The sequence below is a fragment of the Manihot esculenta genome, chromosome 11 (assembly GCF_001659605.2).
Source record: "Manihot esculenta cultivar AM560-2 chromosome 11, M.esculenta_v8, whole genome shotgun sequence".
In the NCBI taxonomy this organism is placed as follows: Eukaryota; Viridiplantae; Streptophyta; class Magnoliopsida; order Malpighiales; family Euphorbiaceae; genus Manihot; species Manihot esculenta.
Genome location: NC_035171.2, coordinates 31,600,498 through 31,628,439, shown reverse-complemented (window position 1 = coordinate 31,628,439; position 27,942 = coordinate 31,600,498). Strand labels below are relative to the sequence as shown.

The 27,942-nt window shown below is 34.2% G+C and overlaps 1 protein-coding gene, 1 long non-coding RNA gene and 3 pseudogenes across 2 annotated transcripts; 3 read left to right on the top strand and 2 right to left on the bottom strand.

The window, feature by feature from the left end:
- The first annotated feature begins 788 nt into the window (after nt 1-788).
- LOC122725168 lies at nt 789-27,899 on the top strand (annotated as a pseudogene).
- Nucleotides 9,453-9,809, top strand: LOC122725175. The gene is made up of 2 exons (XR_006352627.1): nt 9,453-9,499; nt 9,583-9,809. It is a non-coding gene; the product is annotated as an uncharacterized LOC122725175 (long non-coding RNA).
- Nucleotides 11,877-13,252, bottom strand: LOC122725169 (annotated as a pseudogene).
- On the top strand, nt 17,911-18,258 carry LOC122725174 (uncharacterized protein At3g28850-like). Its single transcript, XM_043962098.1, has one exon. The coding sequence runs from the start codon at nt 17,911-17,913 to the stop codon at nt 18,256-18,258; it is 348 nt and encodes a 115-aa protein (XP_043818033.1).
- On the bottom strand, nt 18,754-19,902 carry LOC122725172 (annotated as a pseudogene).
- Nucleotides 27,900-27,942: the final 43 nt, after the last annotated feature.

Here is a 27,942-nt window from a genome sequence, read left to right as displayed (position 1 = left end):
TAAAAACCCATAAATAATTAATTACCATAACTTTAAATTTTTCCAAGCAAACTTGACTATATATATAATTACTTTCCTTCTTACTAAATCCAAATTTAGAATAAATATTTCATATCTCTGAACATCCTCGAAACCAAGGAATTAAAAATATTACCATATACTGCATTGTCATTTTTTCCCAATTGGCTGACATCTTTTTTGCAAATATTAATATTAAAAACTCATAAATAATTAATTACCATAACTTCAAATTTTTCCAAGCAAACTTGACTTTATATATAATTACTTTCCTTCTTACTAAATTCAAATTTAGAATAAATATTGAGAATATCTAATATTTTTAAAGACCTCCGAAGATTTAAACCAATGATGAATCAAGAATTTGATCAGACACTCTATTGTTAAAGTTATAGAATCCCTTTCTTTAATAGCACCAAAGGCCCGGTCCAGTCCTACTTTGTAACCCTAACTAGTCTCATGTCTCTTCCATTCTCTCTCTCTCTATATAATGTGGCTAGAGTGGCTGAGATCACCAAGTAGGGCTCACACCTCCCTAAGACGTACTTGGTGATCTCAGCCACTCTACTGTGTCCAAAAAAGTTAGGTTACCTGCAGTTTTCTTAGGAGGGAAGTATGTTGGAGGGGCCGAGGAGATCAAGGAGATGAATGAGAGTGGTGAGTTGAGTAAGCTGATTGGTGGGTTACCGTTTGTAGGAAACAATATTAAAATTAAATTTAATAGCGTCTGTGATGTATGTGGAGGGCTGAGATATGTTCTTTGTGCACAGTGCAATGGCAGCCATAAGATCTACTCTGAGAAGCATGGGTTTAGGACCTGCACATCCGGTCTGATTAAGTGCGGCCTATGTTATCCCGTGCAATGTAAACGGTTTGATTAAGTGCGGCATATGTTATCCCGTGAAGCGGCGAGGTATGTCAACTTAGCCCTCTATCCACAATAGGAAATATAGAAATAAAATAATATTGGTGTTTTTTCTTTTGCTTATTTTCTATTTTAGAAAAAAATGGAATACAGGAAAGTGGGGATCTTCCTATTTGGGTTCTTTTATTTGATGGGATTTGTTTGATTAGATGTTTATAGACTTTTTTTTTTACCACAGATGTTTATAAACTTAGCAGCAAGTGTTTGATGATTTATGAATTATTTGTGAAACTTGTAAATCTTTACTTGTTGATTTTTGTTTATTATTTTTCTAACAATTCCCTGTGATACTATTTCTCCTTTTTTTTCTCTTTTTCTTTGTTTTTTGCAAACATAAGCGATTTCTAATTTCTATTACATAAAAGGAAAATGCAGTATTTCAGTCATACACCATACCTATTGAAGAATATTCAACATAAAAAAAACAAATCATGGATAGCTACTATAATATGCTTTAGAAAATATCATTGAGAAAATTATTAACTTAAATACATATTAGTCAAATTTATAAAAAAAAATAATTTAAAATTAAATTTAACATGCTTTATTATAAAAATTTGAATAAGTAAATAATTTTAATTTTTTTTTTAGAATGGGGATTAGAAATTGAGAGACTAGGATATGAGAGTTCTATCAAATTTACTTAAATGCACTTACCATATTAAATCTGTGAGTCCAATTTTAAATTCTTTATATATATATATATATATATACATTAACATATCTTAAACGATCATTGTTTTTTCTTATTCCGATCCTTGACGGGATGAGCCGCTTTACTTTTGTTGACTCTTAAATTAATAGGGACAACTATATTTTCTTATTTATCGATAGTTAATTGAAGCAGATAGTTTCTCATGGAGAAGAAAAAATAAGAAGTTAGGTTTAAAAAAGAGGAAAAGGCGAGAGTACCGAGTTATAAAAGGAGTACAGAGGAAAACTTACATTATTATATATATATTATAAAAACATGTAGAAGCATATAAGAAAATTATTATATGAATTGTTAATCTGAGAAAAAAGTCGTTAATTAATAAAAATATTCTGTGGTAGCTCGTTAAAATTTTAATTAAAAAATAATAACGCTAGGAGAGAATATTTTTATTTATAATATTTTTAATTTGAAAAATATTTTAAATATTCCTAAAGATTATGATGTTTATTTTCTTCTCTTTTTGCTCCTGGAAATTCATCAGATTTAGAGTTCTTCTTCTCTTTTTGCTCTACCAGAACTTTATTTTCTGCTGGTCGCTCAACGACGAAGGTATATAGCTACATATGGTTTTCTGTTTGTTTCTTGGGAAAGTGGAGAAGAATGGTTGGTGAAATTTGGTGGTCTGTTTGCAGGTTTAGCGTTATTGAAGTTTAGAGAAAGAATAGTGAGTGATCCGTACGACGCGTTGAAGAATTGGAAGGATGAGGATGGAGTTGTTAATCCGTGTTATTGGTTTGGAGTTGAGTGCTCTGATGGCAAAGTTGTCGAATTGTATGTATCTTTTCTCTCTGCTGAAAAATTTTGGCCTTTTGTTTTCGTTTTCTTTTCTGTTCTGATACTGGAAAATTTAAGGGAAAAGTTTTGAGGCTCGAGATGCATTTTTTTGATAAAATTTGTAATTTCTGAAGCTGATTATGCGAGTCAGCGATGAAAAATACATAACCTTTTGGTTTTGGATGGCAAGTTTAAAGTGTGTTCTAGCTATTACTTTGCAGTTTTGAGAAGTCATCCGTTGGTTTCCAGTTTACTTTTTTGGATGACTCTATCAGATCAAAGTAACTCTATTACTATAATTTAAGCTGCTTGATCTATGGATTACATGTTTTGTTGATTGCCCTTTTGGCTGCAGTCTGCAGCATTGTGAGAACATTTTTCAAAACTATATCACATCAGGTGCTGCTGTGCCTGGGAACCTTTTGGGTTCCCTGGTGATATGTAAACTTTGCAACTTGAATCAGAATCCTTAAATCGTGCTTTGGTTTCCAAGTTCGGTTTATTTTGATTAGAACTTAATGGAATCAGCTCAGATTGAGTAAAACTTGAAAAGAAAATCAGTGTTACTCTCTTTGTAGTTAATGGTTATTTTTAACGTGATACTACTTGCTGATAAGCTCTCTATTTTATTCTAAAGAAAAATATGTAATATTCAGGAACTTGAAAGATCTTTATCTTGGAGGAACACTAGCACCTGACCTCAGAAACCTTGTTCGCATAAAGTCTATGTAAGTATCAACTAGGCAACATAAATTTACCTTCGGTCCTTTGATTCAGAATTTTTTTGCCTTTGGTCATATGGCTTAATGTTCTGCTGCAGCATTTTGCACAACAATTCTTTTACTGGCATCATTCCTGAAGGGATTGGAGAGTTGAAGGAGTTGGAGGTGCTAGATTTTGGAAATAATAACTTCAGTGGGCCACTCCCTCCCGTCCTTGACAGTAGTCTCTCTTTGACAATCCTGTAAGTTGATAATGTTGAACAATTTTTTTCCTCCATTGAGATTATCTTTTGCTTCCATTAGTATATGAACTCCATTTTTTTTGTGCATATGTTTTAGTTTCCTGGACAACAACAGGCTTCTCAGCAATTTATCACCTGAAATTCATCGACTAGAAACACATTCTGAATTTCAAGTAGATGAAAACCAACTAGCTAGTGCAGCTAAAGGACCATCTTACAATGAAAGATCTGCCTTACGGTATGTCAGTTGAATATTCTCGTATGGGTCAAGATAAGACATTTTTCTGGTAGTCTACTGTAAATCTGAGACAATTTTAGTGGCACTAACATTGTTTTAGGTTCTTGGGCACCTTTTGGTGAACCATCTGATGGAATTTCTCCTTTATGGGGGACGTTGAGAAAAGGAATGGCCCCTCTGTGACAAACAATTCATTGTTTTCATGAAATGAAATTGTCTTGCATTCCCCCCCTCCCTTCCCTTCCCCTTCTCTGTATTTGTGTAATTTCTTTGTTGTTCCATGCTGTTACATACTTACATTATGCCTTTGTCCCCCATATTTTTTACAGGAATGCTGTGCAAACTGAAAATGCAATTAACAAGCGACAGCTGCAAGTGGCCAATGCCCCTCGAGTGAATGAATCACCATATTTAAGAAGTCGTTTCTCTGTTCCAGAAGCACCTTCTGAATCTGGAAAGGCTCCACCTAGATCTGTAGCCCCACCATTTTCGCTTTTGCCTTCTCCCCCTGTAAATAACTCCATTCAATCTCCTCCACCGGAACCAAATCCGGCACCCTCTTCTCCCCCTGCAGTTGTTTCTCTTCCAACTCCACTGGAACCAAATCCCCCTTCTGCTTCACCTAATGGTTCTGCTTCAAATCCTCTTCTAGTTCCAACTCCTCCATCCTCTAATAATCCTGTTAGTTTAACAATTGAAAACACAGAACAAAGACAAAAATTATAACAAAAAAATATTGAATAATTGCAAACAGAAAGAAGAAGAGAAAGATTGTTGTAAAGGATCCATCTATTCATGAACTCTTCCTTTACATTTATAGTGATGAATTGAACTGAAAAGCAGAAATTGACGCAACTAAGATCAACAACTAAAGTAGTGCTTGAAAGCACGAGGGGAAAAAAAAAAAAAAAAAAATCTTCAGATCCCTAAAGACTATATCTGAGATAATTAAAGCAATTAAAAAATAAATAAATAAGAACACATGACAAGCACGTGAGTTTAAAGTAACAGAAGCAATAAACTAATACTCCTCCTTGCTTTCGTTACTGCAAACTCCAAGTTTCTGCCTAAGCAGCTCAAACTTGTTAACTGGGAGTGGCTTTGTAAACAGGTCTGCTATTTGATCTTCAGTTTTGCAGTAAACCAGTGTTGCTCCTCCATTCTCTTGTATCTCTCTCAAAAAAAACAATTTGATGTTGAAATGCTTTGTTTTTCCATGAAAGACCGGATTGTTAGAGATCGCAATCGCTGCTTGATTATCAACAAAAATCTCAGCACCACTTTTCTGCTCCATATTCAGATCACACAAAATTTTCTTTATCCATAAAACTTGATTAACTGCTGCTGTTGCTGCAATAAACTCAGCTTCAGCAGTAGATTGTGCCACAATCTCTTGCTTCTTTGAGCACCAAGAGAAGAAACCTGAACCAAGACTGAAACAATACCCAGATGTACTTTTCATGTCGTCAACTGATCCAGCCCAGTCACTATCTGAGAATCCACATAGCCTGAAATTTTCACTTTTTCCAAACTTGACACCATAATTGATTGTACCTTTAATATACCTCAACACTCTCTTTGCTGCAATTCAATGTAACTCACTAGCACAATGCATAAAACGAGATAAAAGACTTACAGCAAATAGAATGTCAGGTCGTGTAGCAGTAAGATACATAAGACATCCAACCAAGCTTCTATAGTGGCCTTCATCAACTTTCTCAGTTCCATCTTCTTTGCTCAACTTCTCTTTTTGATTCATGGGTGTAGCAACTGATTTGCATTCTTCCATTTGAAATTTCTTTAGAATTTCCTTGGCATATTTTTTCTGACAAATGAACACTTCATTTTGGCCTTGTGTAATCTCCATACCAAGAAAATAGTTCATGAGTCCAAGATCCGTCATTTCAAAAACGTGCTCCATTTCTTGCTTGAATTTTTCAACCAGCAGATCATTATTTCCTGTCACCAATATATCATCAACATAAAGAGAGACTATAAGAACATTGTTCTCTTTATGTTTAACATAAAGAGTTGCCTCCGATAAGCTCTTTTTAAAGCCTAAGCTTTGCAAATAGTCATCAATTTTGCTATACCAGGCCCTGGGTGCCTGTTTCAAGCCATAAAGAGCCTTTTTGAGCAAGTAGACTTTATCTTCTTCACCTTGAACAACAAAACCAGCAGGCTGCTCCACATATATTTCTTCCTGCAAAACACCATTCAAAAATGCAGATTTGACATCTAATTGAAATACTTTCCAGCCTTTTTGAGCAGAAATAGCTAGAAGCATTCTGATTGTGTCCAATCGAGCCACAGGAGCAAAGGTGTCTGAGTAATCAACACCAAAAATCTGTGCATAACCCTTAACCACAAGTCTCGCCTTGTGTTTGTTGATGGTGCTATCTGCATTTAATTTTATTCTGAACACCCACTTCACTCCTATAATTTTTCTGTCAGCAGGTTTGTCAACTAACACCCATGTTTTATTTTTTTGAATCATCGACATCTCCTCCTCCATTGCTTTTTTCCATTTTGGATCTCCAAGAGCTTCTTCATGTCCAGCTGGTTCATAAACTGCCATATTACATCTTTGGTAGATTTCAGAAAGTGACCTGGTTCCTCTAACTGGTAAATCATCAAGATTTTCTTCCAGCAAGTTGTCTTTTGATTGTTCTTCAGGAAGACTAAGCCCATGTAGAAGTTTTGATGAGTCATTCCAATCCCATTGCTTCTCTTCATTAAAGTGAACATCTCTGGTAATAGTCATCTTTCCAGTTTGTGGATGATAAACTTTATAAGCCTTGGATACTAAGCTATAACCGACAAAGATACCAGGAATAGCTTTCTTGTCTAGTTTGTCACGCTTATTTTGTGGAACATAGACAAAACAGACACTACCAAATATTTTCAGAAATTTTAATGAAGGTTTAAAACCATACCAGGCCTCAAATGGTGTTTGATCCTTCAATGCTTTGCTTGGGAGTCGATTTTGGAGAAACACAGCTGTGTTGGCAGCTTCTGCCCAAAAACTCTTAGGCAAGTTCTTTTCATGCAACATACATCTCACCATCTCCATCACATATCTGTTCCTCCTTTCACTGACCCCATTTTGTTGAGGTGTATAGGGAGCAGTAAATTGATGTTCAATGCCGGCTTCTTCACAAAAAGCATTGAACTGAGATGAGGTGTATTCTGTTCCATTATCAGATCTCACAACCTGAATTTTGCAGCCACTCTGATTTTCCACCATATTTTTGAATTTCCAAAAAACTCCAGCCACTTCTGACTTATACTTCAAGAAGAAAATCCAACACATTCTTGTAAGATCATCAATAAACAAGATAAAGTAAAGGCTACCTTGGAGGGATGGAGTTCTTTGAGGTCCTGCAACATCTGTATGAATTAGTTGCAATTTCTGTGAGGCTCTCCAAGTTGATGTAAGAAATGGCAATCTATTCTGTTTACCAAATTGACAAGCATAGCAATCTGGCAATTTCTCAGCAAGCTTTGGCAAATCTCTTATCATATCTTTCTTTTTCATCTCCAACATACGCTGAATATGACAATGGCCAAGTCTTTTGTGCCATACTTCAGTGATATTGTTGGTTTCTGCAACATAAACAGCTTGCTCCTCCTGTGTTGGATCATATAAGAAGCTTCTACCTCTCATTTTAACTCGCAGAACATGCTCTCTTTTTGCATCAAAAAGGTCACAAAACCCATCTTCGAATATTAATTTGAACCCTTTTTCAACTAACTGTCCAACACTTAACAAATTTTGATCAATATCAGGTACAAAAAGAACATCAGACACTGTTTTTATACCTGACATTGTTATAATTGTGACAGTCCCTTTTCCTTTTGCTGGAATGTGAACACCATTACCAACTCTGACTTTACTGATTTTGGTAGGATTCAAATCTTTAAAAAGAGCTCTGTCATAGGTCATGTGATGTGTACAACCACTGTCGATCAACCAACTTTCTGAAACGCATTTTGCTGAGAAACATGATGCAACAAAAATCTGATCTTCATCTTGCTCAGCAACTTGGACAACTGCTTCTTGCTTCTTGGTTTTGCAAATTATAGCTTCATGTCCAAGCTGATTACACTTCTTACATTTGGCATCTGGCCTTCTCCAACATTTGAAAGATGCATGACCTGTTCTGCCACAATGTTTACAAGCTGAATATTCTTTTGATCCTCCACCTTTGCCACAATTTTGATCATCTGCGTTCTGCTCATCATTTGAACCAGCTTGCTTTCTTAGAAGGTCTTTTTTTTCATGATGTCTGGCCGGAAGCGCTCCCTCAATGAAACCATTTTGCCTCATAGATCTCCTCTGCTCTTGTGCCTGAAAAGAATTCAGTAACTCGGCCAAAGTGATTTTGGACAAATCCTTTGTATTCTCCAAAGTGGTAATAGAAGCCTCATATTGTTCAGGAGCAGTAACTAACATTTTCTGAACAATTCTAGAATCGTCAAAAGTAGTGCCGAGTAACCTTACTTTATTGACGATATCGAGACGTCTTTCGGAGTATTCTTTGGCTGTCTCTGACTCCTTCATTCTTTGCAGCTCAAACTCTCTAATGTAATTGAGAGCTTTCATACCCCGAATCCTATCATCACCAGTATACTCCTCCTTCAAATAATCCCAAACTTGCTTAGCTGTTTTGAGAGACATAATTCTGGTGAAGATAGTGTTTGAAACAGCGGAGAACAAACAATTTTTTGCCTTTGATTTTCTGGTTTTCTTTTCCTTGTGGTTTTTTATCTGGGCCACGGTCGGATTTGCAGGCAGCGGAGCAACTTCATAATCCTCTTCCACGGCTTCCCAAAGATCAAGAGCATCCAAGTGGGCTTCCATTCTAATTGCCCAAATTTCATAATTTTCTCCGTCAAAGATGATCGGAGCTTTTGGAAAACTCCCCTCAGGTTCCATCTCACAAGTCCCTTCAAGAACAGGGCTTTGATACCAATTGTTAGTTTAACAATTGAAAACACAGAACAAAGACAAAAATTATAACAAAAAAATATTGAATAATTGCAAACAGAAAGAAGAAGAGAAAGATTGTTGTAAAGGATCCATCTATTCATGAACTCTTCCTTTACATTTATAGTGATGAATTGAACTGAAAAGCAGAAATTGACGCAACTAAGATCAACAACTAAAGTAGTGCTTGAAAGCACGAAGGGGAAAAAAAAAAATCTTCAGATCCCTAAAGACTATATCTGAGATAATTAAAGCAATTAAAAAATAAATAAATAAGAACACATGACAAGTACGTGAGTTTAAAGTAACAGAAGCAATAAACTAATAAATCCTAGAAAACCTTCCTCATAAAAAAAACATGTTTCTATAATTGCTGGTGCCATAGGGGGTGCTCTACTTGCCATGTCCATTGTCATCTTCTATGTGTATAAAATTAACAAGGCTACTGTCAAACCTTGGGCCACAGGATTGAGTGGGCAACTTCAGAAAGCATTTGTAACTGGTAATTCTTCTTCCCAAGTGGAAAAGTTATATTTTGTACGAGGGTGTGAGGTTTCAAACTTCAAACCATTTTACATGTGCATCTAGAGTGTAAGCTGCTCCACATCTTTCTTCCATATGGTGTGTCCGTGTTCAACCCTTTTTGGCTATCTACTTGCATGACTCAAGATTTGCATTTCAGGTGTATCGAAGCTTAAAAAAGATCTGAGCTTGAAGCAGGCTGTGAAGATTTCAGTAGTGTAATTGGTTCTTCACCAATTGGTACACTGTACAAGGGAACATTGTCCAGTGGCATTGAAATAGCTGTGGCCTCAGTTGCAGTAACATCTTCCAAGGATTGGCCTAAGCATTTGGAAGTTCAATTTAGGAAGAAGGTACTTTATGAGCTAATCACATTGAACTATAAGGACTTATGATGCAACCTCGTTTTCTAATTCCTTCAGATATTTTCTTTCAGATTGAGACATTATCAAAAGTGAATCACAAGAATTTTATCAACCTTTTTGGATATTGTGAGGAGGAGGATATTTTACTTCATTTCTCTTCTCTTCAATTCCTACTGGTAAATGTGAACAAACTTGCATGGTTTCATTGCTTTATGGCGTTTTGAATTCTAACAAGCTTGAACTCTTCAAAATTTGGCTCGACTCGATTCGTTTACACCCCTACTTATTTATTATTTTATAAATTTACAACAGTTGAATTTTCATAAAATGTTGAACTTATGTTTATTGACTTGTTTATTTTGTTTGAAATAAGTTTAACCTTTTCCTTTCACTTCATGTTTCAAATCAAGAAATTTGTAAAAATTTAACTTAATTTATTTTTTTACCAATTTTTAAATTGAAAATGAAAAATTAATTCTTTTTAATTTAATAAATAATTTTAAGTAAAACTATAATTCATATATGATTTATTTCAAGTGACACATCAAAAAATAATTTTAAATGCTATTGAAAATTAGTTTGGAAATATTTATTTGTTTGGAAATTTTACGATTAAAAAAAATAATGATTATGTTTTTTTAGCAATTTCTATTCGACGTATTGAAAGTAATGCTCAAACGACAATCTATTTTTTATTATCTAGGTTCGGCCCGGTGGAAATTGCCTATTGAAATTGACCCGGCCCAAATAAATTAAATGAGCTTTCAGTAATTGCCCAACCGAATCCGATGATCCATGCTTGTGACCCATGAGCATGTAGTTATAAGTTAACCAAGGGACTGATACAAACGCCATAATTAGTTTCCAAAGAGCAGCCCATTTTGCAATTGGTAAATTAATATAAACATAAATTTCGCTTTCTACATGTGATCTGAGCTATTATGTTAAACAAACAAATCCTTCGCAGGAAATTGTTTTGAACGTGTGCAACTTTTCCGTTAAGCTAACCATTGTTGTTCTCTCAGCTAATGCCAAGAACATCAAATTGTTTGAACGTGTTGATTTGTGTATTATCTGTGATAGCTTTGAGGAGACAACCAAACTTCACTTCTGGAGATCATATGAAGATCCAACCTACTCTCATACCCTCCTAACTCTGACAGAATGAAACTCCATGTCAGTAACATGATATGTGCGCATTTCAAGATGTTTTTTTTTTTGTTTCTATCTCTTTTATCTTCATGATATTCTAAACAATCTTTTACATTTTTTTCCTTTTTCCAACAGGGTTATGCAATTAGCTTTCCAATAGGATTATGCAATTATCTAATGCAGCCTTTTTTTCTTTCACCAATTTCCATTATATATTGCAATCTCAAAAAAAAAAAATCCATTATATGTTTTTATCTATTTATTTGTCTTTCCTGGACCGGCGTGTGAAACTTCTGTTAATGTATTTGTTTTTTTCCAAAAATGAGATTCTTAAATGTTTGTAGTGAATTCCTTTACTACTGAATCATATAAGGGTTTTCTATTTGATGATGACATACAGTGGTGTATATTAATAACTACAGAACAATTTGATCATTTTCCTTCTTCATTTTAATGAACCGAAACATTATGTGGTCATTCTAGCATTTACTCTAAAGCCTTGACTGATAGAGCGAACACTTGTGAACTTTCACTAAGAAAACGTCTAGCTGTGTATATATATTAACATTAATATTGCCTTATGCAGCTGTTGAAATTGAAGGCTATCTAGAAAAATAAGTCAATCAACCATCTGATGAATGCAAGGCAAGCAGACAGGTAAAGTAATTTAATTAAAGAAGCTCTTATGTATGATCATGTTAGCTTAACAAAAGACGATAAAAGTTTATCTGATCTTGAAAGAGGGGTTGAAACAGGATCTATGGGGTCAAGGGCTTAATAAATGGCAAAAAAGAAGACATGCAACTCGCACAATGAATCAGGAAGAAACCATGATTCCAGGCCAAATATACCAGTCATGGCTTCAAAATGCTTCTGATATTGCCTCTAGAAGAGGAATAAAATGAAAGGTTCGTGCTTGCTCTTCAACATGGTTCACTTTTCTAACCTGGGCAATGAATCTTTTGATTATCATGTAAGTTAGGAGACAATTGGATAGGCTAAGAATATACTAACATGTCCACCATTGTTTAAAATTTCAATTGTTGGATGTATCTACCCTTGCAAAACAAACATTAAAGTGAAAAGCAAAGGAGCCTTGGACAACATACTGCATATTTTGCAGGAATGCAGGGATATTATGTCTTATTGGAGTAGCTAACCTGATGGATCTGCCACCTCTGTTCCTTATTGATGATTTATGTGCATATGAATATAGAGAAATATATAAATTTCAATTAAAAATTTTTAATTTAACAGTTAACAATCTATTAACTTAACTAGCATTGATACTATATCTTTGTGCCCTTTGATAGCTGCTGCACGCAAGGCTGTGAAGCCATATTGATCTTTATAGTTTTCGTTTGCACCTTTCTTTAGTAATGATTCAAGGTGTTCCAAGTTCCCTCGCCTGGCCGCCATTAGCACTACTTCTCCACGTTCCAGAGTCTCCAGAATCTCCTCCGGCGTCGTCGTCAATAAAGAAAGGTTCTTAATAATGTAGTCTGAATTATTTGAAGCTGGATTCTCTAGTTTGTGACTATATTTAGATGTCCCTTGTCCCGAGCAACATCAAAAGCTGAACGGCCATGATTATCTGCGATTGTGGGGTCAGAACCCATCTCAATTAGCATCTCTACCATCTTATGGTCACCATTTGCCGCTGCTCTATACAGTGCAGTCCTGCCATCTTTGCTCTTAGCATCCTTATCTGCACCGGATTCCACCAATACCCTAGAGCACTTGATATTCCCTCTACCTGCCGCCAAATGCAACGGTGTCCTTCCTTCTTTATCTCTCAAATCCAATGGCCCAAAACTATCCAATGAATCCAAAACTTCGTCCGTCCGATCAAATCCTATTGCCACGTGCAGCTCGCACCAGCCTTTGGATTGCCACTTTGCGTGCATTTGATGAAAGCCCACATCATCCGCTTTCGCCCGTGCGTCAATCTTCAACCCAGCTTCAAGCAGTAAGTTCACCATACCCTCAGGGTCAGCCAACTCAGTAGCAACTCGAAGGAGCGACTCAGCCTCTCTCGGTGACAACTCAGAAAGTATCGACCTCTGCCTCTTTATTATATTCTTCACAGAGTTAACATCCCCACTGCTGACAGCGTGCCGGAGAAGAAACGGACCGACGAAGGCAACCTTGAGCTTAAAATCTTGAGTTGACCAGAGAGGAAGGGAAGAGAACCATGAGTTGAGAGAATCGGGGTTAGTCAAATCGGATGAATTGGGAGGAAACGGTCGGGGGGAGAACGAGGGAAAGAGGATGGGAGATGGGTTTGTGGTCTGAGTATGATTTGAAAGATGGTAGAGGATGAAGGAGGGATAAGCCCAGTTGGTGGATTAACCAGGAACTTGTGCGGCGCTGAAGTTTGGACCTTGAATGCTATTGGGGTAGTGGCGGAGAGAGACCTGAGGCGGACGTTGGCTCGGCATTTGAAATTGAGCATAAAGTCTAGACGAACCTCTGAGTCTGATACTACGATGAGCGGCCTCTCCATTAATGGAGATGGAGAAGTCAGAAATGGGGAAATGGCCTGTAGGTTGTGATGATTGATGAAGAGGAAAGACATTCCCCGAAATTAAGCAATTAAAAATATTAGCATGCATTGCCATGTTTTTTTTCCCAATTGGCTCCATTTTTTTTATAAATATTAATATTAAAAATTCATAAACAATTAATTACCATAACTTCAAATCTTTCCAAACAAACTTGACTATATATATATAATTACTTTCCCTCATATTAAATCTTAATTTAGAATAAATATTTCATCTCTGAACATCCCGAAACCAAGAAATTAAAAATATTACCATTTGCTGCATTGCAATTATTTTCCGATTGGCTCCATCTTTTTTTGTAAATATTAATATTAAAAACCCATAAATAATTAATTATCATAACTTCAAATCTTTCCAAGTAAACTAGATTATATATATAATTACTTTTCTTCATATTAAATCTTAATTTAGAATAAATATTTCATCTCTGAACATCCCGAAACCAAGAAATTAAAAATATTACCATGTGCTGCATTGCTATTTTTTCCCGATTGGCTCCATCTTTTTTTGCAAATATTAATATTAAAAACCATAAATACTTAATTACCATAACTTCAAATCTTTCCAAGTAAACTTGACTATATATATAATTACTTTCCTTCTTACTAAATCCTAATTTAGAATAAATATTTCATCTCTGAATATTTCGAAACCAAAGAAATTAAAAATATTACCATTTGCTGCATTGCCATTATTTCCCGATTGCCTCTATCTTTTTTTGCAAATATTAATATTAAAAACCCATAAATAATTAATTACCATAACTTCAAATCTTTTCAAGTAAACTAGACTATATATATAATTACTTTCCTTCATATTAAATCTTAATTTAGAATAAATATTCCATCTCTGAACATCCTGAAACCAAGAAATTAAAAATATTACCATGTGCTGCATTGCCATTTTTTTCCGATTGGCTCCATCTTTTTTTGCAAATATTAATATTAAAAACCATAAATAATTAATTACCATAACTTCAAATCTTTCCAAGTAAACTTGACTATATATATAATTACTTTCTTTCTTACTAAATCCTAATTTATAATAAATATTTCATCTCTGAACATCCTCGAAACCAAGGAATTAAAAATATTACCATGTGCTGCATTGCTATTTTTTCCCAATTGGCTCGATCGTTTTTACAAATATTAATATTAAAAACCCATAAATAATTAATTACCATAACTTCAAATCTTTCCAAGCAAACTTGACTATATATATAATTACTTTCCTTCATATTAAATCTTAATTTAGAATAAATATTTCATCTCTGAACATCCCGAAACCAAGAAATTAAAAATATTACCATGTGCTGCATTGCCATTTTTTCTCGATTGGCTCCATCGTTTTTGCAAATATTAATATTAAAAACCCATAAATAATTAATTACCATAACTTCAAATCTTTCCAAGCAAACTTGACTATATATATAATTACTTTCCTTCATATTAAATCTTAATTTAGAATAAATATTTCATCTCTGAACATCCCGAAACCAAGAAATTAAAAATATTACCATGTGTTGCATTGCCATTTTTTTCTCGATTGGCTCCATCTTTTTTTGCAAATATTAATATTAAAAACCCATAAATAATTAATTACCATAACTTCAAATCTTTCCAAGCAAACTTGACTATATATATAATTACTTTCCTTCATATTAAATCTTAATTTAGAATAAATATTTCATCTCTGAACATCCCGAAACCAAGAAATTAAAAATATTACCATGAGCTGCATTGCCATTTTTTCCCGATTGGCTCCATCATTTTTGCAAATATTAATATTAAAAACCCATAAATAATTAATTACCATAACTTCAAATCTTTCCAAGCAAACTTGACTATATATATAATTATTTTCCTTCATATTAAATCTTAATTTAGAATACATATTTCATCTCTGAACATTCCGAAACCAAGAAATTAAAAATATTACCATGTGCTGCATTGCCATTTTTTCCCGATTGACTCCATCTTTTTTTGCAAATATTAATATTAAAAACCCATAAATAATTAATTACCATAACTTCAAACCTTTCCCAGTAAACTTGACTATATATATAATTACTTTCCTTCATACTAAATCTTAATTTAGAATAAATATTTCATCTCTGAACATCCCGAAACCAAGAAATTAAAAATATTACCATGTGCTGCATTGCCATTTTTTCCCGATTGGCTCCATCGTTGACTCGCGGTTGTCGAAGCCGGTCAAAAATAACCTTCCTGGTTATCAACAATTTTACAACTGCAGATAGTGGTGAAAGGATCGAATCCACAGAGAATTGATTACCTATTTATTCTTCTCAACAAGACCAATAAAATGAACTGAAACAATAATAAATTAAAGATGAGATAAAAGACTGAAAGTGGGATCAAATGAGATAAACTGAAAGCAGAATAAAAATAAATTGCAATAAAAGTAAAATGGGGGGGTTTGAGATTGATTGTAGTAACTAATAATGAGAGTAATAATAGAAAGCAAATAGTTAAAATAAAAGAGGAAATCAATATGAGAAAAGCTTAGTTGAAGATATGGATCCACTTTGGTTGTTTGGGTTGATCATTGAAACTTAGATTATCTTGATTAGTTCAATAGATTAGTTATGGGGGTGGAAGACGCTTCTCACCACCATGTCTCTCCTTATGATTAAATTAATTAGGGAATGTCCTCTAATTAATTACTAATTAACAAATTGCCAAGGAACGTCTTTGGGCCATAGGCATCAAAACAATTGTCAATTGCATAAAGAAATAGAGAGATCCAATCCTAGCTACCCAAACGTATGGAGATAATGCTAGATCATGCAATTTTCTTGGGTTTTATCCCAAGTGTTCTAAGGTCAGAATATTTCCAGCAATTACGGACTAAAAATAATCCCAACTAACAATCAATTAACTTTGCAATTAAAATCAAGTGGCCAATTTGATCAAAACAACAAAGTAATCATATAATTAAAGCATCAATTGCATAAATATTGAACAAAACCAAAGACAATAATTTATGTTCAGATCTCACAACCCATTAAACAACCTTAGTTTCAATCAATCCTCAACTAGAATTAAAGATTTCAGCCTCTCATGGCTGAAACAAAACTAAAAATAAAATAAAAGAAGAAAGGTAGAAGAAGAGATGTGAATTTCGTAGGTGTCTCCCAAGGAGGGCTTAAGGACCATGTAGAGGCTCCTTATGTGGCTTTTTATAGTTGAAAAGTGTTGCCCTAGGTCATACTTACTGCTCAAGAGGTATTTTCTACCCAAGTTATGTCTGAAAAGGAAAGAATCGCGTTTTTCGGCTTCAGAAGGAAGGCTGCGCGCGAATGCTTTGCGGAAAGAAGTTGGTGCGCGCGGTTTGGTCTCAGAAAGGGAAAGAGGCGCAGATTGTGCTTCCTAAATAAGTTTAGATGCTGACCTTACTTCCTAATTAGTGTAGAGGCTGCCCAAGATGCTGCCCATGTGCAACTTGCTGCCCAAGTTGTTGCAGAAAAGGAAGGTGGCGCGCAGATGGCTCTCAGAAGAGGAAAGCATGCATATTGTTTCTGAATAGGAAGGATGCACGAATTTTGATCTTCAAAGGGGAAGATATGCTTGTCCATACATTTCTTTTTAGGTGGAGCCTCTTTTGAAATTTGAATATTGAATGCAGAAGAGGAAGAGTATCTCTTTGAGATCTTGCTGCCTAAATAAGAAGATATGACTACAGCAGTGTGTGCACATTTTTGAACAAGGAAAGAAAGATCTGCGATTTGAATTTCAAATAATCTTCTGAATGAGTTTTCCTTGTTTGCTTTTGCTTCTGCACTTTCCTCATTTGAAAACCTTCCTTTTCTGAAAACTTTCCTTATTTGGCACTTTTTGGCAGTTTTAAGAGCATTTTCTCCAGATTGTCTCTTTACACCTAATATCTGCAAAACATAATTAAACCCACAAAATTAAGCAGAAAAGATGTAAATAAACATCAAGAACATAATGATAAAATGGACTAAAATATGCTCTATCAATCGTTTTTGCAAATATTAATATTAAAAACCCATAAATAATTAATTATCATAACTTCAAATCTTTCCAAGCAAACTTGACTATATATATAATTACTTTCCTTCTTACTAAATCCAAATTTAGAATAAATATTAAGAATATCTAATATTTTTAAAGACCTCCGAAGATTTTTGATCAGACACTCCATTGTTACAGTTATAGAATCCCTTTCTTTCATAGCATCAAAGGCCCAGTCCAGTCCTACTTTATAATCCTAACTAGTATCATGTCTCTTCCATTCTCTCTCTCTCTCTCTCTAATGTGGCTAGAGTGGCTGAGATCACCAAGTAGGGCTCACACCTCCCCAAGACAGCCGCAGGAGCCACCTTCACCAAGGTACTTCTCCTCCTCATCTTTCAAAGATATCAATGCCATTCTCTTAGAAGAACAAAATGGATCTAAATCCCAACCCCAAACCCCCAGAAGACCCTCCATTTTCCACCGCGCCTCCCCACTCTACGGCCACCACGGCAACCACTCTAAAACATTCATAATTTCACCACCTCCTAACCAGGATGACCACGAGATCATCCTCTACTTTACCAGCCTCGGCATTGTCCGCAAAACATTCGAAGATTGCAGAACCGTCAGATCAATCCTCCGTGAATTTCGCATCCCAATTGACGAGCGAGATTTGTCCATGGATGCCGGGTATCTCGACGAGATACAGATGATCACATGTTCTAAAAAGGTTAGGTTACCTGCAGTTTTCTTAGGTGGGAAGTATGTTGGTGGGGCCGAGGAGATCAAGGAGATGAATGAGAGTGGTGAGTTGAGTAAGCTGATTGGTGGGTTACCCTTTGTAGGAAACAATAGTTTCTGTGATGTTTGTGGAGAGCTGAGACATGTTCTTTGCGCACAGTGCAATGGCAGCCATAAGATCTACTCTGAGAAGCATGGGTTTACGACCTGCACATCGTGCAATGTAAACGGTCTGGTTAAGTGCGGCCTATGTTATCCCGTGAACCGGCGGCGAATGTCAACTTAGCCCTCTATCCACAATAGAAAATATAGAAATAAAATAATATTAGAATGGAAGTAGTAGCTGTTTTTTCTTTTGCTTATTTTCTATTTTAGAAAAAAATAGAATACAGGAAAGTGGGGACCTTCCTATTTGGGTTCTTATATTTGATGGGATTTGTTTGATTAGATGTTTATAGACTTTTTTTTTTTTTGGCACAGATGTTTATATACTTAGCAGTAAGTGTTTGATGGTTTATGAATTATTTGTGAAACTTGTAAATCTTTACTTGTTGATTTTTATTTATTATTTTTCTAACAAGTCCCTTTGATACTATTTATGGCATGTTAATTGAATTTGTGGGCCACTGTTAAAAATAAAAGTTAGGTTTATTTAGGAAATCATGTTAATCTTGACAATTTTAGTTGTATAATTACTTTTGAATATCATAGAAACTCAACACGCCTTCCATCTCACTATTTCATTTTTTATTCTGTACCAAAACCCAGTGTCTCCATCATCAGAAATTGGAATAATCAAGTCAATAAAGAAAGGTTCTTAAAAAAGAAAGGTTCTTAATAATGTAGTCTGAATTATTTCAAGCTGGATTCTCTAGTTTGTGACTATCCTTACATGTCCCTTGTCCCGAGAAACATCAAAAGCTGAACGGCCATGACTATCTGCGATTGTGGGTCAGAACCCATCTCAATTAGCATCTCTACCATCTTATGGTCACCATTTGCCGCTGCTCTATACAGTGCAGTCCTGCCATCTTTGCTCTTAGCATCCTTATCTGCACCGGATTCCACCAACACCCTAGCGCACTTGATATTCCCTCTACCTGCCGCCAAATGCAACGGTGTCCTTCCTTCTTTATCTCTCAAATCCAATGGCCCAAAACTATCCAATGAATCCAAAACTTCGTCCGTCCGATCAAATGCTATTGCCACGTGCAGCTCGCTCCAGCCTTTGGATTGCCACTTTGCGTCCATTTGATGAAAGCCCACATCATCCGCTTTCGCCCGTGCGTCAATCTTCAACCCAGCTTCAAGCAGTAAGTTCACCATACCCTCAGGGTCAGCCAACTCAGTAGCAACTCGAAGGAGCGACTCAGCCTCTCTCGGTGACAACTCAGAAAGTATCGACCTTTGCCTCTTTATTATATTCTTCACAGAGTTAACATCCCCACTGCTGACAGCGTGCCGGAGAAGAAATGGACCGACGAAGGCAACCTTGAGCTTAAAATCTTGAGTTGACCAGAGAGGAAGGGAAGAGAACCATGAGCTGAGAGAATCGGGGTTAGTCAAATCGGATGAATTGGGAGGAAACGGTCGGAGGGAGAACGAGGGAAAGAGGATGGGAGATGGGTTTGTGGTCTGAGTATGATTTGAAAGATGGTAGAGGATGAAGGAGGGATAAGCCCAGTTGGTGGATTAACCAGGAACTTGTGCGGCGATGAAGTTTGGACCTTGAATGCTATTGGGGTAGTGGCGGAGAGAGACCTGAGGCGGACGTTGGCTCGGCATTTGGAATTGAGCATAAAGTCTAGACGAACCTCTGAGTCTGATACTTCGATGAGCGGCCTCTCCATTAATGGAGATAGAGAAGTCAGAAATGGGGAAATGGCCTGTATGTTGTGATGATTAATGAAGAGGAAAGATATTAGTGTTTGAGACGATGCATGCACGTGATTCTGTGGGACTCATGCATGGGTGGCCAATTTGGGTTTGTCTTTGTCCCTAATGTATTAAGAATTAAAGTATAATTACATAATAATTAATTTTTTTTATAAGTTAAAAAAATATATTCCCTAACTATTTTTATTTTTTTAATACAATTGATAGCTAAATATCTTATGAAACGATATAAATTAGAGATTTGAATAAATAAAATATTTTTGAATATTTAATTTGATGAAATTTTATTACAATGAATTTGAATAAAATATATAATTAGATTTAAAATAGTTTTGATTTAAATTCATGGTAGACTTGCTTGGATTTGGATTTTTCATATTGAATAATCATTATCTAAATTTATTTATATAAATAATTAATTTAATTAAAATATATATTTTATAATAATATTTATAAATTTTTATATGTTTTCATTTAAAATTATATTATAAATATTTTATGAAATATTAAGTTTTAAAATTAAAATTATTAATTAAAAAATTTTATTTATAAATTATTAATTAAAATTATATAAATATGGTATTAGTTTGAGTCATAATAATTGATTTTAGAATGAATTTAAATAATTTAATATAAATTTTCATCGTATTTGAACGAGTTCAATTATTAAAAATATTAACCGATTTTGCATAGGGTGGTTTTTTGTGAATATTATTTCATTATTATTTTAGAGAGATGAACAATGAAATTCATTTTATATCATTTGTTAAATCACATCATTGTTTATACTTTAAAAATAAATAATTAAATTAAATTTAAAATAGTTATATTACACATTTTATTGATGTTTGTAAATGTTTCTCTCATAAATTCAGTTTTAAATGTATTTATTAAAAACCATTTTAGTTTTAAAAGTTGACTCATCAAAATCCGGTTTGGATAGATTAGTGGTGCACAAGTTGAATCAAAATGGAAAAATTAAAAGGAGAAATTTTTAAGTGAATTAGATTTATTATGAAGTTAATAGATATTAAAGGCGTGGAAAATACATCCTATAGACTTGAGAGATCTAAGGTTCTACTCCCCCAACTCCTATTTCAAAAAAAAAAAAGATATTAAAGTGAATTTTATTTATTATTTTATAATATAATTTATTATTTATAATTTTAAAAATTTATTAATCTATAATAAATTGGATCCAAATATATACTTCCCATCAAATGTACTTAAAAATAACTCAATTTATTGATTTATTGGTTTATAAAAAACATTTTCGTCAATTTTATAGTAAACAATATTTTATTAATAATAATATTAGTCAATATACTAATATGTAGAATGCTTTCGGGTGAGCATTTATTTTATTTTGTCAATTTTATAACAAACAATACTAAAAAAAGTACGAGATAAATTTAAATATTGTATCATAAAAAGCTACTACTCAATTTAAATAAATAATGTAATGCATGGTGGTCAATTTAAGATCAACGTGAAAGATGAAATTAGAGATTTACGCCCATATTCTAAAATTCTTAAATATTGATTTCAATTCAACGATTTCATGAAAAAAAAAGTGACATACAGCAAATTTTAATTTGATTTAAAGAAAAATAAAACAACTTAATTAAATTGATGTTGATTTTATTTTAATTTTGCTTCAAAACCTAACAGATTACTATTTAAATTCAAAATAAAAACTGAACCATGACTCAATTGGGAATGTAATTCCTTTTGTTTGCTCCCCATTTTCTAATTTTTAAATGTGAGTCCATACTGATAATTCTCATTTTTTAATAAAATTTTAGGATGCAAATTAGATACTTTGAATGTAGCCTCACTTATTAAGGACGGATGATTATTCATCTAACTCATTTTAGGATGAGGTTAGGAAAAATCATATAAGCATATGGATAAGATTTGATGATAAAAGTCTTTTTTCTGTAATATTAACTGTTTTATTAAACTATTAACTGATTATTCACCTTATTTAGTAGGGAATAGCAGGTATGTTAGTGATTACTTGAATATAAAAGATAATTTTTTATAATTTATTTTTTTAATCACTAAATCAAAATATTAAGCATTAAGAAAAAATTATTACTTAATTTTTATAAAAAAATTTAATTTTAAAAAATATATTAAAATATTTTAAATATTTTAAAAAATTTATTAGTAAATGATTAGGTTAATTTTATTCATTAAATATTTTACTATTTAATTTTTATAATTTTAAAAATTTATTAATTAATATTTTAGATATTTAAAAAGTTTATTAATTAATTTTTTATATTCATAACATTTTAAATTCTTTTATAATATTTAACCTTAAAATTAATAAAAAATAATTATTATTTTTTAAAAAAATATTAAAAATATTTTAATATATTTTTTAAAATTAAAAAATTAATTAGTTTTCTTATACCATATACACTAAAAAATATTTTTTTTCTTACTAAGATGGAAGTAGCGGGAAGAAACCATTGTGATCCTATGACATCTTTTATTCTAGAAATGATATTAAAATTTCAATAATGATTTCAGAGTTGTTCATGCACATGCATTTGCTCATACATATGGCACAATTAAGTTCTATAGTCGTAAACAGAATTTATTGGAGTTCTCCACATTAGCTGAGAAAAATTATTTAGGGATTGGCAGATCTCAATGCACCCCTCTGGCTACTAGTGAATATCCCCCATAAATAATTAATTACCATATCTTCAAAATTTTCCAAGCAAACTTGACTATATATATAATTACTTTCCTTCTTACTAAATCCAAATTTAGAATAAATATTTCATATCTCTGAACATCCCGAAACAAAGAAATTAAAAATATTACCGCTGCATTTCCAAGCAAACTTGATCAATGATGAATCAAGCATTTGATCAGACACTCCATTGTTAAAGTTATAGAATCCCTTTCTTTAATAGCACCAAAGGCCCGGTCCAGTCCTACTTTGTAACCCTAACTAATCTCATGTCTCTTCCATTCTCTCTCTATATATAATGTGGCTAGAGTGGCTGAGATCACCAAGTAGGGCTCACACCTCCCTGAGACGGCCGGCAGAGCCACCTTCACCAAGGTACTTCTCCTGCTCATCTTTCAAAGTTATTAATGTCATTCTCTTAGAAGAACAAAATGGATTCAAATCCCAACCCCAAACCCCCAGAAGACCCTCCATTTTCCACCGTGTCCGGATCGCCTCCCCACTCCACCGCAACCACTCTAAAACATTCATAATTTCACCCTGGTTAGGAGGTGGTGAAATTATGAATGTTTTAGAGTGGTTGCGGTGGTGGCAGTGGAGTGGGGAGGCGCAGTGGAAAATGGAGGGTCTTCTGGGGTTTGGGGTTGGGATTTGGATCCATTTTGTTCTTCTAAGAGAATGGCATTGATATCTTTGAAAGATGAGCAGGAGAAGTACCTTGGTGAAGGTGGCTCCGGCGGACGTCTTAGGGAGGTGTGAGCCCTACTTGGTGATCTCAGCCACTCTACTGCGTCCAAAAAAGTTAGGTTACCTGCAGTTTTCTTAGGAGGGAAGTATGTTGGCGGGCCGAGGAGATCAAGGAGATGAATGAGAGTGGTGAGTTGAGTAAGCTGATTGGTGGATTACCGTTTGTAGGAAACAATATTAAAATTAAATTTAATAGCGTCTGTGATGTTTGTGGAGGGCTGAGATATGTTCTTTGTGCACAGTGCAATGGCAGCCATAAGATCTACTCTGAGAAGCATGGGTTTAGGACCTGCACATCCGGTCTGATTAAGTGCGGCCTATGTTATCCCGTGCAATGTAAACGGTCTGATTAAGTGCGGCATATGTTATCCCGTGAAGCGGCGGACGTATGTCAACTTAGCCCTCTATCCACAATAGGAAATATAGAAATAAAATAATATTGGTGTTTTTTCTTTTGCTTATTTTCTATTTTAGAAAAAAATGGAATACAGGAAAGTGGGGATCTTCCTATTTGGGTTCTTTTATTTGATGGGATTTGTTTGATTAGATGTTTATAGACTTTTTTTTTGCCACAGATGTTTATAAACTTAGCAGCAAGTGTTTGATGATTTATGAATTATTTGTGAAACTTGTAAATCTTTACTTGTTGATTTTTGTTTATTATTTTTCTAACAAGTCCCTGTGATACTATTTCTCCTTTTTTTTCTCTTTTTCTTTGTTTTTTGCAAACATAAGCGATTTCTAATTTCTATTACATAAAAGGAAAATGCAGTATTTCAGTCATACACCATACCTATTGAAGAATATTCAACATAAAAAAAACAAATCATGGATAGCTACTATAATATGCTTTAGAAAATATCATTGAGAAAATTATTAACTTAAATACATATTAGTCAAATTTATAAAAAAAATTAATTTAAAATTAAATTTAACATGCTTTATTATAAAAATTTGAATAAGTAAATAATTTTAATTTTTTTTTTTAGAATGGGGATTAGAAATTGAGAGATTAGAATATGAGAGTTCTATCAAATTTACTTAAATGCACTTACCATATTAAATCTGTGAGTCCAATTTTAAAATCTTTATATATATATAAACATATCTTAAACGATGATTGTTTTTTCTTATTTCGATCTTTGACGGGATGAGCCGCTTTACTGTTGTTGACTCTTAAATTAATAGGCACAATTATATTTTCTTATTTATCGATAGTTAATTGAAGCAAATCGTTTCTCGTGAAGAAGGAAAAATAATAAGTTAGGTTTAAAAAAGAGGAAAATGCGAGAATACGAGTTACAAAAGGAGTACAGAGGAAAACTTACATTATTATATATATTATAAAAACATATAGAAGCATATAAGAAAATTATTATATGAATTGTTAATCTGAGAAAAAAGTGTTAATTAATAAAAATATTCTGTGGTAGCTCGTTAAAATTTTAATTAAAAAATAATAACGCTAGGAGAGAATATTTTTATTTATAATATTTTTAATTTGAAAAATATTTTAAATATTCATAAAGATTATGATGTTTATTTTCTTCTCTTTTTGCTCCTGGAAATTCATCAGATTTAGAGTTCTTCTTCTCTTTTTGCTCTACCGGAACTTTATTTTGTGCTGGTCGCTCAACGACGAAGGTATATAGCTACATATGGTTTTCTGTTTGTTTCTTGGGAAAGTGGAGAAGAATGGTTGGTGAAATTTGGTGGTCTGTTTGCAGGTTTAGCGTTATTGAAGTTTAGAGAAAGAATAGTGAGTGATCCGTACGACGTGTTGAAGAATTGGAAGGATGAGGATGGAGTTGTTAATCCGTGTTATTGGTTTGGAGTTGAGTGCTCTGATGGCAAAGTTGTCGAATTGTATGTATCTTTTCTCTCTGCTGAAAAATTTTGGCCTTTTGTTTTCGTTTTCTTTTCTGTTCTGATACTGGAAAATTTAAGGGAAAAGTTTTGAGGCTCGAGATGCATTTTTTTGATAAAATTTGTAATTTCTGAAGCTGATTATGCGAGTCAGCGATGAAAAATACATAACCTTTTGGTTTTGGATGGCAAGTTTAAAGTGTGTTCTAGCTATTACTTTGCAGTTTTGAGAAGTCATCCGTTGGTTTCCAGTTTACTTTTTTGGATGACTCTATCAGATCAAAGTAACTCTATTACTATAATTTATGCTGCTTGATCTATGGATTACATGTTCTGTTGATTGCCCTTTTGGCTGCAGTCTGCAGCATTGTGAGAACATTTTTCAAAACTATATCACATCAGGTGCTGCTGTGCCTGGGAACCTTTTGGGTTCCCTGGTGATATGTAAACTTTGCAACTTGAATCAGAATCCTTAACTCGTGCTTTGGTTTCCAAGTTCGGTTTATTTTGATTAGAACTTAATGGAATCAGCTCAGATTGAGTAAAACTTGAAAAGAAAATCAGTGTTACTCTCTTTGTAGTTAATGGTTATTTTAAACGTGATACTACTTGCTGATAAGCTCTCTATTTTATTCTAAAGAAAAATATGTAATATTCAGGAACTTGAAAGATCTTTATCTTGGAGGAACACTAGCACCTGACCTCAGAAACCTTGTTCGCATAAAGTCTATGTAAGTATCAACTAGGCAACATAAATTTACCTTCTGTCCTTTGATTCAGAATTTTTTTGCCTTTGGTCATATGGCTTAATGTTCTGCTGCAGCATTTTGCACAACAATTCTTTTACTGGCATCATTCCTGAAGGGATTGGAGAGTTGAAGGAGTTGGAGGTGCTAGATTTTGGAAATAATAACTTCAGTGGGCCACTCCCTCCCGTCCTTGACAGTAGTCTCTCTTTGACAATCCTGTAAGTTGATAATGTTGAACAATTTTTTTCCTCCATTGAGATTATCTTTTGCTTCCATTAGTATATGAACTCCATTTTTTTTGTGCATATGTTTTAGTTTCCTGGACAACAACAGGCTTCTCAGCAATTTATCACCTGAAATTCATCGACTAGAAACACATTCTGAATTTCAAGTAGATGAAAACCAACTAGCTAGTGCAGCTAAAGGACCATCTTACAATGAAAGATCTGCCTTACGGTATGTCAGTTGAATATTCTCGTATGGGTCAAGATAAGACATTTTTCTGGTAGTCTACTGTAAATCTGAGACAATTTTAGTGGCACTAACATTGTTTTAGGTTCTTGGGCACCTTTTGGTGAACCATCTGATGGAATTTCTCCTTTATGGGGGACGTTGAGAAAAGGAATGGCCCCTCTGTGACAAACAATTCATTGTTTTCATGAAATGAAATTGTCTTGCATTCCCCCCCTCCCTTCCCTTCCCCTTCTCTGTATTTGTGTAATTTCTTTGTTGTTCCATGCTGTTACATACTTACATTATGCCTTTGTCCCCCATATTTTTTACAGGAATGCTGTGCAAACTGAAAATGCAATTAACAAGCGACAGCTGCAAGTGGCCAATGCCCCTCGAGTGAATGAATCACCATATTTAAGAAGTCGTTTCTCTGTTCCAGAAGCACCTTCTGAATCTGGAAAGGCTCCACCTAGATCTGTAGCCCCACCATTTTCGCTTTTGCCTTCTCCCCCTGTAAATAACTCCATTCAATCTCCTCCACCGGAACCAAATCCGGCACCCTCTTCTCCCCCTGCAGTTGTTTCTCTTCCAACTCCACTGGAACCAAATCCCCCTTCTGCTTCACCTAATGGTTCTGCTTCAAATCCTCTTCTAGTTCCAACTCCTCCATCCTCTAATAATCCTAGAAAACCTTCCTCATCAAAAAAACATGTTTCTATAATTGCTGGTGCCATAGGGGGTGCTCTACTTGCCATGTCCATTGTCATCTTCTATGTGTATAAAATTAACAAGGCTACTGTCAAACCTTGGGCCACAGGATTGAGTGGGCAACTTCAGAAAGCATTTGTAACTGGTAATTCTTCTTCCCAAGTGGAAAAGTTATATTTTGTACCAGGGTGTGAGGTTTCAAACTTCAAACCATTTTACATGTGCATCTAGAGTGTAAGCTGCTCCACATCTTTCTTCCATATGGTGTGTCCGTGTTCAACCCTTTTTGGCTATCTACTTGCATGACTCAAGATTTGCATTTCAGGTGTACCGAAGCTTAAAAAAGATCTGAGCTTGAAGCAGGCTGTGAAGATTTCAGTAGTGTAATTGGTTCTTCACCAATTGGTACACTGTACAAGGGAACATTGTCCAGTGGCATTGAAATAGCTGTGGCCTCAGTTGCAGTAACATCTTCCAAGGATTGGCCTAAGCATTTGGAAGTTCAATTTAGGAAGAAGGTACTTTATGAGCTAATCACATTGAACTATAAGGACTTATGATGCAACCTCGTTTTCTAATTCCTTCAGATATTTTCTTTCAGATTGAGACATTGTCAAAAGTGAATCACAAGAATTTTATCAACCTTTTTGGATATTGTGAGGAGGAGGATATTTTACTTCATTTCTCTTCTCTTCAATTCCTACTGGTAAATGTGAACAAACTTGCATGGTTTCATTGCTTTATGGCGTTTTGAATTCTAACAAGCTTGAACTCTTCAAAATTTGGCTCGACTCTATTCGTTTACACCCCTACTTATTTATTATTTTATAAATTTACAACA